The sequence below is a fragment of the Physeter macrocephalus genome, chromosome 14 (genome assembly GCF_002837175.3).
Source record: "Physeter macrocephalus isolate SW-GA chromosome 14, ASM283717v5, whole genome shotgun sequence".
NCBI classification, from domain to species: domain Eukaryota; kingdom Metazoa; phylum Chordata; class Mammalia; order Artiodactyla; family Physeteridae; genus Physeter; species Physeter macrocephalus.
Genome location: NC_041227.1, coordinates 102,180,108 through 102,198,272, shown reverse-complemented (window position 1 = coordinate 102,198,272; position 18,165 = coordinate 102,180,108). Strand labels below are relative to the sequence as shown.

General features: G+C 35.2%; 1 protein-coding gene across 1 annotated transcript in view; it reads left to right on the top strand.

Moving 5' to 3' along the window:
• Window positions 1–14,786, top strand: part of MED13 (mediator complex subunit 13) — a 97,125-nt gene extending 82,339 nt beyond the window's left edge. The window contains exons 25-30 of the mRNA XM_024127526.3: window positions 3,448–3,606; window positions 3,724–3,909; window positions 5,595–5,743; window positions 7,457–7,630; window positions 10,402–10,502; window positions 10,857–14,786. Of these exons, the coding sequence (XP_023983294.1) occupies window positions 3,448–3,606; window positions 3,724–3,909; window positions 5,595–5,743; window positions 7,457–7,630; window positions 10,402–10,502; window positions 10,857–10,989 (902 nt within the window). The 3' untranslated portion in view covers window positions 10,990–14,786. The remainder of the gene's footprint in view (window positions 1–3,447; window positions 3,607–3,723; window positions 3,910–5,594; window positions 5,744–7,456; window positions 7,631–10,401; window positions 10,503–10,856) is intronic.
• The last annotated feature ends 3,379 nt before the right edge of the window (window positions 14,787–18,165 follow it).

The window sequence follows — 18,165 nt, the reverse complement described above, 5'->3', positions numbered from 1 at the left end:
ATATCATGTCATCTGCCAACAGTGACAGTTTTACTTCTTCTTTTCCAATTTGTATTCCTTTTATTTCTTTTTCTTCTCTGATTGCTGTGGCTAGGACTTCCAAAACTGTTGAATAATAGTGGTGAGAGTGGACAATCCTTGTCTTGTTCCTGATCTTAGAGGAAGTGCTTTCAGTTTTTCACCATTGAGAATGATGTTTGCTGTGGGTTTGTCGTATATGACCTTTATTATGTTGAGGTAGGTTCCCTCTATGCCCACTTTCTGGAGAGTTTTTATCATAAATGGGTGTTGAATTTTGTCAAAAGCTTTTTCTGCATCTATTGAGATGATCATATGGTTTTTATTCTTCAGTTTGTTAATACAGTGTATCACATTGATTGATTTGCGTATATTGAAGAATCCTTGCATCCCTGAGATAAATCCCACTTGATCATGGTGTTGTTGTATTCTGTTTGCTAGTATTTTGTTGAGGATTTTTGCATCTATATTCATCAGTGATATTGGTCTGTAATTTTTTTTTTTTATAGTATTTTTGTCTGCCTTTGGTATCAGGGTGATGGTCACCTCATAGAATGAGTTTGGGGTGTTCCTTCCTCTGCAGTTTTTTGGAAGGATCTTCCCGGACCGGGGCATGAACCCGTATCCCCTGCATTGGCAGGCGGTCTCTCAACCATTGCGCCACCAGGGAAGCCCTGTTTGTTGCAAGATTTTTAATCACAGTTTCAATTTCATTACTTGATTTGAGTCCTTTCCCTCTTTTTCTTAATGAGTCTGGCTGATGGTTTGTCAATTTTGTTTATCTTTTCAAAGAACCAGCTTTTAGTTTTATTGATCTTTGCTATGTTTTCTTTGTTTCTATTTCATTTATTTCTGCTCTGATCTTTATGATTTCTTTCCTTCTGCTAACTTTTTTTTAAAACTTTTTTTAAAAAAATAAATTTATTTATTTATGGCTGCATTGGGTCTTCGTTGCTGTGCACGGGCGTTCTCTAGTTGCAGTGAGCAGGGGCTACTCTTTGTGGTGGTGCGAGGGCTTCTCATTGCAGTGGCTTCTCATGTTACGTAGCATGGTCTCTAGATACACAGGCTTCAGTAGTTGTGGCTCACGGGCGTTTGATTTCCTTTTTGATTTCTTCAGTGATCTCTTGGTTGTTTAGTAACGTATTGTTTAGCCTCCATGTGTTTGTGTTTTTTATGCTTTTTTTTCCCTGTAATTGATTTCTAATCTCATAGCGTTGTGGTCAGAAAAGATGCTTGATATGATTTCAATTTTCTTAAATTTATTGAGGCTTGATTTGTGACCCAGGATGTGGTCTATCCTGGAGAAAGTTCCATGCGCCCTTGAGGAGAAAGTGTAATCTGCTGTTTTCGCATGGAATGTCCTATAAATATCAATTAAGTCTATCTGGTCTGTTGTGTCATTTAAAGCTTCTGTTTCCTTATTTATTTTCATTTTGGATGATCTGTCCATTGGTGTAAGTGAGATGTTAAAGTCCCCCACTATTATTGTGTTACTGTCGATTTCCTCTTTTATAGCTGTTAGCAGTTGCCTTATGTATCAAGGTGCTCATATGTTGGGTGCGTATATATTTATAATTGTTATACCTTCTTCTAGGATTGATCTTTTGATCATTATGTAGTTTCCTTCCATATCTTTTGTAACATTCTTTATTTTAATGTCTTTTTTATCTGATACAAGTATTGCTACTCCAGCTTTCTTTTGATTTCCATCTGCATGGAATATCTTTTTCCATCCCCTCACTTTCAGTCAGTATGTGTCCTTTGGTCTGAAGTGGGTCTCTTGTAGACAGCATATGTATGGGTCTTATTTTTGTATCAATTCAGTGAGCCTGTGTCTTTTGGTTGGAGCATTTATTCCATTCACTTTTAAGGTAATTATCTATATGTATGTTCCTATTACCATTTTCTTAATTGTTTTGGGTTTGTTTTTGTAGGTCATTTTCTTCTCCTGTTTTTCCCACTTACAGAAGTTCCTTTAGCATTTGTTGTAGTGCTGGTTTGGTGGGGATGAATTCTCTTAGGCTTTTGCTTGCCTGTAAAGCTTTTGATTTCTCCATCGAATCTGAATAAGATCCTTGCCAGGTAGAGTAATCTTGGTTATAGGTTCTTCCCTTTCATCACTTTCAGTATATCATGCCACTCCCTTCTGGCTTGTAGAGTTTCTGCTGAAAAATCAGCTGTTAACCTTATGGGAGTTTCCTGGTATGTTATTTGTCATTTTTCCCTTGCTGCTTTCAGTAATTTTTCTTTGCCTTTAATTTTTGCCAGTTTGATTACTATGTGTCTCGGCTTGTTTCTCCTTGGGTTTATGTGTATGGGACTCGCTGTGCTTCCTGGACTTGGGTGGCTATTTCCTTTCCCATGTTAGGGAAGTTTTCGACTATAATGTCTTAGATATTTTCTCGGGTCCTTTCTCTCTTCTCCTTCTGGGACCCTTACAATGCGAATGTTGGTGCGTTTAATGTTGTCCCAGAGGTCTCTTAGGCTGTGTTCATTTTTTTTCATTCTTTTTTTCTTTATTTTGTTCCGCAGCAGTGAATTCCACCATTCTGTCTTTCATGTCACTTATCCGTTCTTCTGCCTCTGTTATTCTGCTATTGATTCCTTCTAGTGCAGTTTTCATTTCAGTTTTTTTATTGTTCTTCTCTGTTTGTTCTTTAATTCTTCTAGGTCTTTGTTAAAGATTTCTTGCATCTTCTCGATCTTTGCCTCCATTCTTTTTCCGAGGTCCTAGATCATCTTCGCTGTCATTATTCTGAATTCTTTTTCTGGAAGGTTGCCTATCTCCACTTCATTTAGTTGTTTTTCTGGGGTTTTATCTTGTTCCTTCATCTGGTACATAGCCCTGTGCCTTTTCATGTTGTCTGTCTTTCTGTGAATGTGGTTTTTGATCCACAGGCTGCAGGATTGTAGTTCTTCTTGCTTCTGCTGTTTGTAAACAATACTTTGCAGGAGAATGGTAAATTTCTGTTTTATGTTAATTCATATACTATTCTGACCATATCTAGGAATAGGTACTGAATAAAATGCAAAGGTTATATAAAAATCTAGTTTTTTGTTTTGTTTTTAAAGAGGAACCACATATTTCCAGTCCACAAATGGCTTAACTCAGATTTTAAAAGGACATATTGGAACTTTATATCAGTGTTATGACTACTCTTCTTGTCATTTTCCATTTTTTCCTCCTTTCTGCTTAGTGTGCAACTCATCCTGTGTTCAGCAAGTCCTAATTGATATTGATGTACATTAAACTTGGCATAAAGGTTGTTGAGTAAAGTCAGCAATAAGAGTTTTTTGACTTAATGATGACTCTTGAGGAATACATTAATTTTAAAACCATTATGTTTTAACTTTTTGTTCTATACAGTGTTAACAATGCTGTTACTTTGGATATTATTTTTTTTTTTTTACTGTTGATGCTCACAGATTGGAGCTGTTTGCTGAGTCGTCGAAACTTGCAGTCTCTAAGTAAAAGGCTGAAAGACATGTGTAGAATGTGTGGTATATCTGCTGCAGACTCTCCCAGCATTCTCAGTGCTTGCTTGGTAGCAATGGAACCCCAAGGCTCTTTTGTTATTATGCCAGGTTAGCTATTTTTAGTTTATATCAGATTTAATTCTTTATGCACTTAAGTTTCTAAGTATTTTGTAAAATCGATTTTTCATTTATGAAAAGAAAAAATACCTTTCATTTTCTTTCCAGATTCTGTGTCAACTGGTTCTGTATTTGGAAGAAGCACCACTCTAAACATGCAGACGTCTCAGCTTAATACCCCACAGGATACATCATGTACTCATATACTTGTGTTTCCTACTTCTGCTTCTGTGCAAGTAGCTTCAGCTACTTATACCACTGAAAATTTGGACTTAGCTTTCAATCCCAACAATGGTAGGTGGATTGTTCTGTACAGGTTTGCAAATATAAAATAAATCTGGATGATTGTTGCTGATTATAGGCTGGATAATACCTCCCAAAACATCTGTGTCCTGTGAATGTTCCTGAAACCTGTGATGTTACCTTATATGCCCTCTCCCCTACCCAGAAAAAAGACTTGCAGATCTGATTAAATTATGGATCCTAAGATGGAGAGATTATCCTGGTTTATGCAGGTGGGCCCAGAATGCAATCTTATAGATCCTTATAAGAGGGAGATAGAGAGAAATTTGACTGTACACAAAAGAGGAGAAGGGCATGTGGTGGAAACAGAGGAAAGCAAAGTCAGAGAGAAATGACTATGCTGCTGACCTTGAAGACGGATCCAGATGCTGGAAAAGACAAGGAAACGGATTTTCCCCTGAAGCCTCAAGGGAGAACATAGCCCTGCCAGTACCTTCATTTTGGCCTAATGACTAACACTTTGATTTCAACCCAATAAAACTGATTTTGGACTTCTCGCCCCCAGAACTGTAAGAGAATAATGTATGTTGTTTCACGTCGATGAGTTTGTGGTAATTTGTTGAAGTGCAACAGGAAACTAATACAACCGTTCTTCTACCTTATTGATATCAGAACTAGTGCTGTGAATTATCCCATAAATGTTTACTTATTTTAAAAGCCAACATGGATCATAAAATATTTGTACAGGTTTATGTATGTGCTGTTGAGTTACCTGTACATGAACTTTGCAGGTCATTTTATATTCTTTTGTATTTTGATTTGCCAGAATAATATAGTAATTTGTAAGTTTTCTGGATGAACCTATTGATTGCATTTTAGTAGAAAAGGAAATAAGTGATATTCCATTGTTGCTCTGAGTGGTTACCTTAGAAAATGGCATTTCTCTAAAATCACAAGTATGGGTATTTATGATTCTCCTCTTTTAGTGTGTTATACAGTAACTTGAATATTTTAATAGTAAAGAATTAAGGAATTAGTCGTGAATAGTCTCATTTTAAATGTTTTCATTCCCAGCATTTGTATTAGTTTCCTATTGCTATTTGTAACAAATTACCACATGGTTAGTGGCTTAAAACAACACACATTTACTATCTTACAGTTCTGGAAGTCAGAAGTCCAAGCTCAGTCTTACTGGGCTATAAAGTCAAGGTGTCTGCAGGGTTGGTTCTTTCTAGAGGCTGTAAGGGAGAATCTGTTTGCTTGCCTTTGCCAGCTTCTAGAGACCCCCTACATCTCTTTCTCATGGCCCCCTTTTCCATCTTCAATGCCAGCAGTTTAGTGTAGTCACATCTTCACTAACTCTTAATGGTACTGCCTCTCTCTTATTAGGACCCCTGTGATTGGACATTGGACCCACCTGGGTAATCCAGAATAATCTCCCCATCTCAAGATCTTTAGCTTGATCACATCTGCAAAGTTCTTTATGGTAACATATTCAGAGATTCCTGGGATTAGGATTTGGACATCTTTGGGGGGGGGCAATTATTCAGACTACCACATGCTTATTTACGCATAGTTGATTATTTGGCTCCCAGCACAATAGTTGGCGCATAGTAGACATTTGGTAGATGTTGATTAAATTAACTCATTTTGGTTAAAATCCATTAACTCTCTCCTGTAAATGACCATAGAATATGAAAAATGGAGTATTTAATTTTTTTCTTCCTCCTGTATAGATGGAGCAGATGGAATGGGTATCTTTGATTTGTTAGACACAGGAGATGATCTTGACCCTGATATCATTAATATCCTTCCTGCATCTCCAACGGGATCTCCTGTTCATTCTCCAGGATCTCATTACCCCCATGGAGGTGATGCTGGCAAGGTAACCTTGTTATAAAAGTTCAGTTTATCTAAATGTCATTCATTAACTTAGTAACGGATTATATCAGTGAAATAGAACACTTTTTTTCCTTGAAAATTAGCAAGGACATTACAGCAGTACATTCATGTATTTCTACCTTAGAGACATCAGTATGTTGAGTTGTACGTTATTAAGAGAGTCTCTAAGGTTCTGCTTTCTCGGACTTTGTATTTTCTAGACTACTTGGCATTAATCCTTCTTTTATATTAATAGTTTTCCTGCTACTTCACCATAGCAGGATATAGGATTATATTATCTGAGAATCAGTATATTACTCTAAAAGCTGCCATTCGTATCAGGGCTGTGACAAGGAACATAAAGGAAATAATTTTCTTTATAAGAAAATTATTTTCTAATAACAGAAAAAACACTGACCCTCGCGTTCCCCGCCCCCCCATTTTTAGCAGCTATGGAAGCAGGCTGTCTTGTCCTTCTATTTGAACTCAAAACTAATTGGACTTCATTTGAATAACATCATTATTTGAATGAAATTATATATAGTGGTTATTTGATTATTGTAATGTACATAAGTTTAAAATAAAAAAGCATCTTTGTCCAACCTTACCTTGCATCCTTTCCTCCTTTTTCTTTTTTAACTGGAAAGAAATGAGATTATGGAAAATATATATATATAAGGAAAAGCACCAATAATCATACCTCTTTACTAAAATCAATTTTACCTTTTTTTTGGCTGCTCTGTGCAGCTTGCAAGATCTTAGTTCCCAGACCAGGATTGAACCCGTGCCCTCGTCATTGAAAGTGCGGCGTCCTAATCACTGGACCTCCAGGGAATTCCCAGAAACCATTTTTGCTTTTAGAAAATTACCTTCCTTTCACATGTTTCAGCTTTCAAAAAGTATAAGCAGCTTTTTATATTTTTTATTTTTGGCCGCTCGGCTTGCGGGATCTTAGTTCCCCGACCAGGGATCGAACGCGTGTACCCCTGCAGTGGAAGCATGGAGTCCTAACCACTGGACCACCAGGGAGTTCCCTTAGCAGCTTTTCAATGTTACATTGTTGCTTTACCATAATTTGTTATATCATTCCCCAGACGTTGGACATTTAAGTCTTTTATTTTTTTCTGTTTTAGGTAATAATTTCAATGAGCATTTCCATGTATATCATTTTTCTTCTTTTTATGTTTCCTTAAAATAAATACCAAACAATGCATTGACTAATCTAAAGGATATGAGCATCACTTTATAGTTGTCTCTTCATGTTGCCATATTTCTTTCCAAAACTCTATTATAATAAACTGCATTTTATAGATAGTGCTAGATAAACAAAGCTAAATTTAATCCACTTTTTGGATTGGGGTGTGATGGTCAGGAATTAGTTGAGGGCGTATTAGGAAATAAGTTAGAAAGTTCATTGAATATTTTGTATTTTTCAGTCAGATGCAAAGGTTTATATACACACACACTGAACACGGGCTTGACATAATAATACAAACTTGTTAAATAGTTGGTATATTCATTTCCTCATGCAACTCTTAAAACTCATTATTTAATGCAAATTATGATACATAGCAATTGACTTTCTAAAATATCCTTCAGTATTTTTTAAATTGAAGTAATAAAACAATGAGACTGATTGCCATAGACCATTCTGTATTTATAGCTAGTGCTAGCTATATCAAATGAACTAACACAGTTTTAATTTTGTCTTTTTAAGGGTCAGGGTACTGATCGGCTACTTTCAACAGAATCTCATGATGAAGTAACTAATATTCTTCAGCAACCATTGGCCCTTGGTTACTTTGTATCAACTGCCAAAGCGGGTCCGTTACCTGACTGGTTCTGGTCAGCATGTCCTCAAGCACAATATCAGTGTCCCCTTTTTCTTAAGGTATTGCTTTTTTTTTTTTTTTTTTTTTGGGACAATTCCTAAGCAGTGCTAGTTGACGGCTTAAGTCCTAAGAAACATAGAAGTGGCTTTTTGAACTCTTGTAGCTTTTGTCTGAGGTCTTAAATGAATTGCCATATACGACTTTCTAGACAAGAGAGAATTAGGAATCTAATTATGAAGCAACTGTAATTCTTAAATTCATACTAAGTTTAAACCTTTAAATAACTTTAAATTGAATTTCTGGGACCCTTACTCTTAGTTATTTTCAGCTGCACGTATAGACGTTTAGAGCTGGGAGAAACCTTATATTACCCTTAATCTAACTTCTTCATTTTCTCGGTGAGCATATTAAAAGTTCAGGAAAACTCAGTTGTCCAAAGTCATAAATTGGTAGTAGACTCAAGATTAAAACCTGGATCTTTCATGATTATATAGTGTTATTCTTTGAATTATGTCATTCTGCACTCCTATTATGCCTCATTATTTTGGGAATTAAACATTTCATAATCTTTGTAAAAATATTTGATATTTAGATCCATTTACTACCTCCTTAAAAAAGCTTTCTAGCTTTTTTGTGTAAATTGCTGTTAAAACTATTGAGTGGTTTTCAAGTAATGAGATTCTCAGACCCACTGTGACTTATTTTATCGAAACAAATTCATTAGCAAGTTATATAACAAGGTAGAGATAAATCATAAAATGGTAAAACGAGACGTGAAAGCCCTATCTCTAGAGTTTGTTCCTGCTGCTGCTACTACTATTCCAAAATAACAAATTTAGATCTGATTTCACTTATATAAGCCCACCGGAAGTTGACTGATTTAGTCCATAAATCATGCTAAGTTAACTACTTGCCAACTGATTTTTATTTGTAGGGTAAAAATTGAATAGTATGCTTTACTTTTTTAGGGTTATATTTTAGTGGGTACTTTAAGCAATAGGCTTGTTGCTGTCTTTTAAGCCTGTTGCTATTAAACCTTGATTCCCTTGGCTCACATACCATTGAGTCAGTGACATGTGTGATTAAGCAATGAATTGGTGTGGCACATTCATGAAGAATACAAGAGCTGTTGATCTGAATTGAGTATTAGTGAGGTAATATAATTTGAGAGTGTTGGCCAAGGTAATAGTTTTAGCATATGACTTTTCTTCCCCTTCCAGTCTCTTCGTTGTGCAGTGGTCTATACAGATCTCATTACAAGAACATATTCCCAAGGGGGGGTTTCTGCATCATAGTAATCCTTGGAGTTTCTACAAAACAAGGTGTTCTTTGGTCCTTTCGGAAGTGCTACATGTGCTTTCTGCCCCCACTCCCCTTTTGTTGTTAGAATACACATTAAAAGCTCTGAAAAACAGCAGCAAATAACATTGTTTACCTACCATTTCCCAAACTTACTTTAATACACAGGAAACGGGTTGTGTAACACCTATTAATAGTGTTTCACAGAACATATTTTTAAGAAACACCACTTCACAAAAAGTCCAAGGGACTATCCAGATTCTTTTCTACTCAATATTTGCAGAGAGGATAGTGTAAAGTGGGCATTCACCCTCACATACAGTGTAACAAGATTAGGACTTCTGGTCTGAATTATCAGGTAAGGCATAACTTACCATAATTTTGTTCACCTTTTGTTTTCATACATCCCATTTTATTTCTATACCATAGGCAAATAAAACCATCTGGTATGTTTCTCTTGGCTTGGGAAAAAAATAGGTTGTTACTTAGGTGGTTAAAAAATCTTTTTATCATTGAAATTAGAGCACTGGTACTAATTACATTCATTTATTTGTAGTGATCTGCCACATGAGAGACTTTTGCTTATAACTCAAATCAAGAGTTTATGGGCAGTTGAAACATATTTTTGGTTATATTTCTGAATATACAACAAGATTTTATACGTATATTACAGTCGTAGAGGAGAGAACACCTAAATATAAAATAGTACCTTTTACAGTAGTATACAGAATGAGACCTGTCAAGAGTTTCTACAGGGACTTCCCTGGTGGTCCAGTGGTTAGGACTGTGCACTTCCACTGCAGGGGGCTCTGGTTTGATCCCTGGTCGAGGAACTGAAATGTGAAAAGAGTACCACATTCCTTTCTTTCACTCTTCATTGCCATACCTAAATGGGTGTGCCAGTTGTTATTGAGCCTCCATTATGAAATTGAGTGGGCAAAAGAATGCATCGGTGCTCACAATTCCACCAGAGGTAGCTCTGCTTAAGATTTATCACTTTAGGGCCCGTGAGCCATGGCCGCTGAGCCTGCGCTCTGCAACGGGAGAGGCCACAGCAGTGAGAGGCCGTGAGAGGCCCGCGTACCACAAAAAAAAAAAAAAAAAAAAAAGATTTATCACTTTATAAGTAAAATATTTGCATATGTTTACTTCTATTACTTTTTTCAGTGTTAGACCTAGGTTAATTTGCATAGTCTATGTAACCTAGAGACTGTACTCAGGTTTATCAATTTTGTGCTTTCTTAAACATTTACTTTACACATCTAGGCAGGTTACACTTAGCAAATAATTAGAGATCCTTTTTTCAGGATTATTACACGGTCTCAAAAATAATAAAGCTGAAAAAGTTTTAAGTACGCACTTAAAAATTACTTACATAATGAATTAAAGAAGAAGATCAAACATGTTTATAGTGGCTCCCATTCATTACATAGCTCTAAAATGTATTTCATCAAGGAAGAGACCTTGCGAGAATAAGGTAAAACCAACAGATTTTTTCCATTTGGCTGACTGATTACCTGTTATTTTTTAGGCCTCTTTGCACCTCCACGTGCCTTCAGTGCAATCTGACGAGCTGCTTCACAGTAAACACTCCCACCCACTTGACTCAAATCAGACTTCAGATGTCCTCAGGTACAGCTCTTTTTACCATTAAGAGTTCTCCATAACAACTTTGCAAGAATACAATGTTGATCATTATGTATTTTTCTCATTTTTGGCGGTAGTTTACAGTTGTGCACCCTTGGATTGCTAGATGAATTATATATCATTCAGAGTGAGTGCTTTTCTTTCTAACACATGTAATCTACTTTTGAGAACAATTTTAATGAAAATCAGTTTTCCTTAGTCTCCCCAAGACTCTCTATTTCATACCTTCCACTTTTTTCTTTAAATTGACTTTGAATCTTAGATGCCATCATTGGAAATTGCTTCCAGAATTTAAAGCGCAAGTAAATACGTGACTTATATAGTTTACTTGCTTTTCAGGTTTGTTTTGGAACAGTACAATGCACTCTCCTGGCTAACCTGTGACCCTGCAATCCAGGACAGACGCTCATGTCTCCCAATTCATTTTGTGGTGCTGAATCAGTTATATAACTTTATCATGAATATGCTGTGATCTTCATTTGATGGAACTGTGCAAGAAAAGAACAAGGGAAAAAGATATTTCGCTGCAAGATTAAGTTACAATTATCTTCTCAGTGAAAGTCATTTGTGATGGGGTCTAATTCTTATTACTTAAACAAATATTGTTTTGACTTGGGGGTATGGGCGATAACCCTGTTATTTTTCATTGACTATACTGAACTCTTTAGGATGATGACTGATCATGCAAAGCGTATTATAACATTTTCGTAGCAAAATTAACCTTTTTTTTCCAGTCACAGTATTTGTGAAAAGTAATGAGCCATAGTACCCAGTCATGTTAAATGAATATTAAAAGCATGGAGAAGGAAACATGAGGAGCAATGAATTTCAACATATGGCTTCAGAACATCAAGATGTTCTTGTATTGGATTATAGTATCTAGTATTCAAATTGCCTGCATCTCTTATTTATTGTAAGTTTTTAAATGTATAAATTGTCTTATATTTCTTAACCTCTTTTATAAAAATTTTCCTAGAAGGTTTATACTGCCTTCTTGCTTTAAAGCAATTGGTCTAAAATATATGTAATCGTCTTAATTAAAAAGTTGCAGTAGGGTTGCTTTTAGAGTATTATTTTTTTGTAAGGGGGTGGGTGGGACAGTAAATTTGTATTGTCTTGATGTACAGTTTAATGGGGATAGAGGGGGAATAATGTCCATACCATTGTGTGTGGAGGATTTACAGCTAAGCTGTAGTTGCAGAGTACATGTACAGTAATGAAGTTCACTGTGTTTATAAATTGAAAAGGTACCGGGTCTTACAACATTTTATATATCAGTCACACCTTTACAAGAATAACATGATGGCAATATACAAGTGATATTGTTAGGTGGTTTAACTTAGAATAAAATGAGAATTCTTCAGTTATATTTTGTACTATGGTTTAGGGCTATGACTAATATTTCAGGCCATTTCCAGTGAAAGAAACTTAGTTTTACAAGAAAAACATTTGCTACTGAATGCTTAAACTAATTTTGGTGTTTAATGTTACATGCTTACATTTTTTGTTGTTTTAACAGTGGCACATCTAGGCATGGGAATATTATTACTTATGAAAATTATCTTCAGGATCTGCTATAAAGTTGAAATTTAGCCCAGCTCTAGGCATTTTACAAATTATTTTAAGAGCAGTCACTCTTGATTGACTTCTTTTTTTTTTTTAATTAAAGATTGGGAATGTGTGTGAGAGTATGCATATGTATGGATGTGTGAGTGCAATCAAACTGTGGTGTAAATAGATCCTCAGTGAATTCTGGTATTCAGACTATTCCACTAGTTAAAGAACCATTTTCTAAACTTAACCTGTTTCCTTTTGCCTTTTTATTTATTTAATTTTCTTGGTTTGGAGATGGCAGTCCCAAACACCAGAGTCTGTACTTTTCTGTAACACAGCTCAGATTAAGGCAGGGCATATGCCAAGGAGGTTCTCACCTCCCTAAAGAAGGGACTTGAATTTTAGGGACTTTAATTCACCCCTTCCTTCAATACATCTTTCCCTCTTGTTTGCACATGCCAAGGTGTAACTGCTTCTATGCAGGCTTTATCCCCTTAAAAAATCCTTTCTACAGTGCTGCTCACAAGAGAGTCCAAGTTAGCCTCCTACCTGTGTCGCTGACTTGAATTCACAGTCGCCAAGTCTACCTGTCTTTCTTGGAAGCAGTCTAGCTAAATTTTGAATTTGTATGTTCACTAATTCTCTACAAGGACAAAATTAATTGTATTTACAAAACTGTAATTTGGTATGTTTTGTTGCTTTTTGGTTGGCTTTTGTTTGTTTTTTTAACTGAAACTTGTTTTGTAAATACTATATGCTTAGCTTAAATATCACTTTCTTATGAACAATATAATTTCTTCAAATTGTGTATATTGAAACATTAGCAGCAAGTCTTGTTTTTCCTATAGAAAAAAACAATTGGTGACAGGTTTTTGATCATTTCTTCAAAATTATAATGCAATCCCAATGGTCAGCATATTTTGAAGTTAAAATTTAAAGATCACATCTCTGCATTTGTTCTTAAATTATGCTAACACACTACAGATTATGTCGGCATGTTTTGTTCTGTACTTTAAAAAAAACTTGTCTGAGATTTGAGGGGAAAGATGCTTATTTGGAATTTCTATTAAAACAGTATCCTTTTTTATATATTTTATTAACTCAATAGTGACTCTTACAAATAAAAGCTGTATTCTCAATTGTTTAAATCACTAGCCTATAGTAACCACACCTCAGTTTGAAAACAGATTTTTAAAAAATTATTCCGATAGTTTCTTTTATATGGAGCCATAAGGAAGGAACCCGTTATACAATTCCTTTTTATCTGGGAATCAGGGAATAGTTCCCAAATATACAGGATTTACTGATAAGATTTTTTTTCTGCCCTTCATATATAAATTCACACTCAAATAGAAAATTATTAAATAGCCATTAGAAAAGGTCAGGAGATTTGTTTCAGGAAAAATAAATAAATTAAGCCTTTCATGCAGGATGATGGATCTGACTACTAATGTACTGTCACAGACAAGTATGGGTAGTTCTGTTTAAATAGGTAAGCAAAGTAATATACTTTATACCAGTTGATCACCAACACCTTGACTTCTTTGTTACAGTGCTAATGTCTGTTTTTTGTGCAGTTATCCATTACAAAGCAGGGTGGGAGTTGAATATTTTGGCATTTTAAAAGATTAGTTATATAATGTCTGCTTCCAGCCAGTGAGAAACATCTAGCCATACCTTTCTTATGCAAGCCATTCAGTTATCAGGACTGTGAATTAACACTGTATGAATAAATTTCTGTACACCTTATTGTTTGGCCAGAAGGCCACCAAGTGTACTTATATGTAATCCTTAAATTTTAAAGTAGCTGTAATTTTTAAATCTTTCTAACTTTTCTTAAACCACTAAAATTAAGCTCTTACTACTTAGTCAACTATCCTCAGCTGTATTCGTACTCAATTGTCAGTATGGCACAGATTACTGTATTAAAATATTCTCCTTTCGTCTTCATATTTACCTTCTGAGGTAATTTTTTAACTTAATGTGTTACTACAAAGATTTGCAGATCTTTAATCAAGCACTATGTTAATACTGTAATATCAAAGTACTATGTTGCATTATTTAAAATGTTCAAATTGAATACATTAAAAGGAAGTTTTTAAATGCTGTTGCATCATATAATTTGCTATTCATCCACTATGGCATCGCATATCAGTCTATTAATACATTTAATGTTGCATGAGTGATGTTTTGGTCTGGGTTTCCTCTTCAGAGTTTAGTTTGTCTAAATTAAGGAAAAATGTTTTTGACATACATTTTTTTTTTGTTTCCCCCCACCCCTCAAAAAAACCTGCTAGAAATCTTAACCTTTCGATTTTTCTTGGTGTTTTAATGGGCCCAGAACTGTGTTTAAATTTTTATATATATGTTTTCCTTTTTGTGGAGTATTAATTTAAAAACTGGATTTGGGACCTAAAATACTCCTCAGGTTGATGTATTCATGAAGTTTTAAAATAGCTTTAGTTTTCAAAGTAAACTGGATTTGTGGACCTTAAAGTTACTGAGTTTAAACTACAAATTGTAATGTCATTACTGGACATGTCCGCATCAACTCTCTCAGAATAGCTTGGTCACTTTATGAAGGGGCGTTTTAAAGTTGTTGTTTAGCAGTGAGATTTAATATGGTCCAATTGCTTTTTTTTTTTTTTTTTCTTTAACGCAACAAAAAAAGAAGAAGGAACAAACACTATTGCTGCCGAATGCCATAACACTGAGTTGTACAAATTGTGATTGAGGAAATGAAAAGGTTTATACTTTTTAAAAAAAACAAAAACAAAAAAAAACTTCAAATGGAATAAATTATTCATGAAGCCTTCATTGTGGTGTCTCATTCTGTTGAAAATATTTGTCTTAAATTTGTGTAAAAAGTAGTAGTATTTTTATGTCACTTATAAATGAAAAGGGGCAACCTAAAAACTGACTAATGGAGTTTCAACTTCTTCATCTGAAGTATTTTATTTTTTTAAAGATTTTAATCATACCTCGGTGTATAATATACAGGAAAATTGTATATGTACCTACGTATTAATTCCTTTTAGGCTGATCGGTTTGATGTTTTCTAGTCTAAACAAGTTACCTTCAAATATTTAAAGCTTAGTTCTGTCCTATTTTTTAAAATCACACAGATGTTTTTGAAACATAAGAAAAGTGGGGGGGGCTTGTTTTTTTTTTTTTTTTTCCCGTGCCCCACGGGTTTGGTTTTTTTTTTTTTTTTTGCCTGTGCCGCACGGCTTGGGGGATCTTAGTTCCCGGACCAGGGATTGAACCTGGGCTTTTGGCAGTGAAAGCACGGAGTCCTAACCACTGGACTACCAGGCAACTCCCAGAAAAGTGTTGTTCACATATGAACAACCCACTGAAAATAGCTCTGCACATTTTTTATAAGCTGCTGTTTAAAATATTTTTGTCCAAACTTAAGCTGAGTAAGGACAGATCCCAAAATTATTGTGGTCATTTTAAAATCGTTTCTGACAGCAGAAGTAAAAGCAAAGAATCCTGTATGTTGTTTCAACTTTTATTTTAAATTTTTTTGTCTTATGGTTTATATTACCTCTGATTTTTTTTCTAACTTTTAAAACAATTTAACTTTATGTATGCAGGAACTTCCATGGTGGTCCAGTGGTTAAGACTCCATTCTCCCAATGCAGGGGGCCCGGGTTCGATCCCTGGTCAGGGAACTAGATCCTGCATGCTGCAACTAAAAAAAAATAGATCCCATGTGCAGCACCTAAGACCCGGTGCAGCCAAATAAATAATTTAAAATAAATAAAAATAACTGCAAATCAAGCTTTTGGGGGGGAGGGGTACTCGTTGCCCAACTACATACACCCTTTCTTTACTGTTTGTGGTTTTAAGTATTGAAAACCAATCTCTGAAAAACCCTATTTTGAATGGCTTACTGAAGGAAACGATATTTTTTCTGCAATATTTGTTAAGAATTCAAGCTGCTTAGAGACAGACATGTTCCCTACCTTAGGCAAATATACTTTTTACATTGTGACCCACTGTGCTACATCATGGCAAAATCTAAGACTTGAAAGCTCAAGATGGTAGTGAATCCCTGGGAATCTTTTCCTGCAGAACTTCTGCCAAGTTCACCATATGAATTAAGAACTACAGATTGAGAGGTAAAAACATGGAATATGGTGAACATTTTGAAATGTTCTACAAGGAATATATTGCACATGCAAGTGACCTTGGCCCCTTGACATCAGTAGCACATTATTTACATAAGTACAGGCATATCTCATTTTACTGCACTTCACTTTATTGTACTTGGCAGATAATGAGTTTTTTACAAATTGAAGGTTTGTGGCACCCTGCGTTAAGTCTATCAGTGCCATTTTTCTAGCAACATTTTCTCACTTTGTGTCTTGGTGTCACATTTTGGTAATTCTCACAATATTTTCAACTTTATTATATTTCTTATGATCAATGGTCTTTGATGTTAGTGGTACTATAGGCTCAGATGATAGCATTTTCTAGCAATAATGTATTTTTAAATTAAGGTATGTACATTGCTTTTTTAGACATAATACTGTTGCACACTTACAGTGTAGTGTAAACATAACTTTTACATGCACTGGGAAACCAAAATTTTCATGTGACTTGCTTCATTATATTTGCTTTACTGCAGTGGCCTGAAACCAAACCCACAATATTTCCGAGGTATACCTGTATGTATTTGCTAATGAGCTTGATGAGGTGACTTTATAAATAATATCAGCTTATTAGTAAAGGTACAAATATACATTTACCACAAGTCTAGAATCAAAATTACAACATGTTCTAACAAATTTTTTTCTGTTTAATGATTTTATTATCAAGATATGCCTGAGACAAAATTGTTACTACAGAATTATTAAATATTTGGAGCTATAGGCTCATTGTAGGTTTTTAAGTCTGGAGGCAGAACATCTACTTCAGGATAAAGCTAGAAATGCTGTTCGAGCTCTATTCAAACTATTTGTAGTAAATAACCTTTGAAATGTTAGTTTCTAGGGAAACGGGCATTTAATGGAAACCATTATCTCTCAGGCATGTTAAATGAAATGTTCAGGCTTTGCTTAACAAGATATTCAGGGTGTATTGCTCTATTAACAACTAGTTCAGATAAGTCAATTCCCCATGCCCCCAAGAACATATAGTTAAGAGTATAAAAGTCCAAAGGGCACACTGGGTTATTTGAAGGGTTCACATAAGCAAAAACAAAAGAGAAAGGAAGAGAGTCTGGTTTCGGCTCATGGTAAAAGATAAATTTAACTGTTGCGCAGGTATTCCTGAGTCATCTATACTGATACTAATTCTACAGTTTCCAATATCTTCCTGTGTATACGCTAGAAGACATCAATCCTGGACTGAAACCTAAAGAACCCTCATTCTCAGGGTCCTATAGCTATAACCAGAAATTCTGTTTAATATTGTTTGAGGTGTTTTTTTTTCTTTCAGAGCGACCCACCAGAACTGTTTCAGGAATGACCTTTCGTGAAGGTAAAAGGTTGATGTTTTAAAAACTTCCTTACTTTGCCACTCCCTACTACAGAGAAAAAAAAATCTTACTGAGTGATACATTTCAACAGTCCCCAAACCATGTAGTGTCTTACAGGCTTGCATTCAGAATGCCTGAGTTTGTCTTGATTCTGCTTTTTTTTTTCTTGAGTAAATCTACTTTTAACTAAAATCAGCAATCTTCCTCCACAAAAACCACCCGGTCCTTAATAGTGTTCCTTGTCACTGTGAATGGCACTACCATCCATTCAGTTGTGCAAACCACAAACTCTTCCTGGTAACCAGTCATCAAAAACTGTTGGTCTTCTGTATTTACTATCATATATGTCCATTTCTATCTCTCTTGGCCTGACCTTAGTCTAAATTAGCACCATGCAGTGCTATAAAGGTGATTAGGTAAAAGAACCTTATCTGGGTGGACCACTGCAATATCCTCCTAACTTCGTGTCTCTACTTTCAGTATGTTCTTTACTTGGTAGCTTAAAACCCTTTATGGCTGCTTCTTGCTCTAAAGATAGATACCAAAAGTCTTAGATGATCTGTCCTCTGCCTACTTCTCCACAAGCCCCAGAATGGGCCGTTCTCC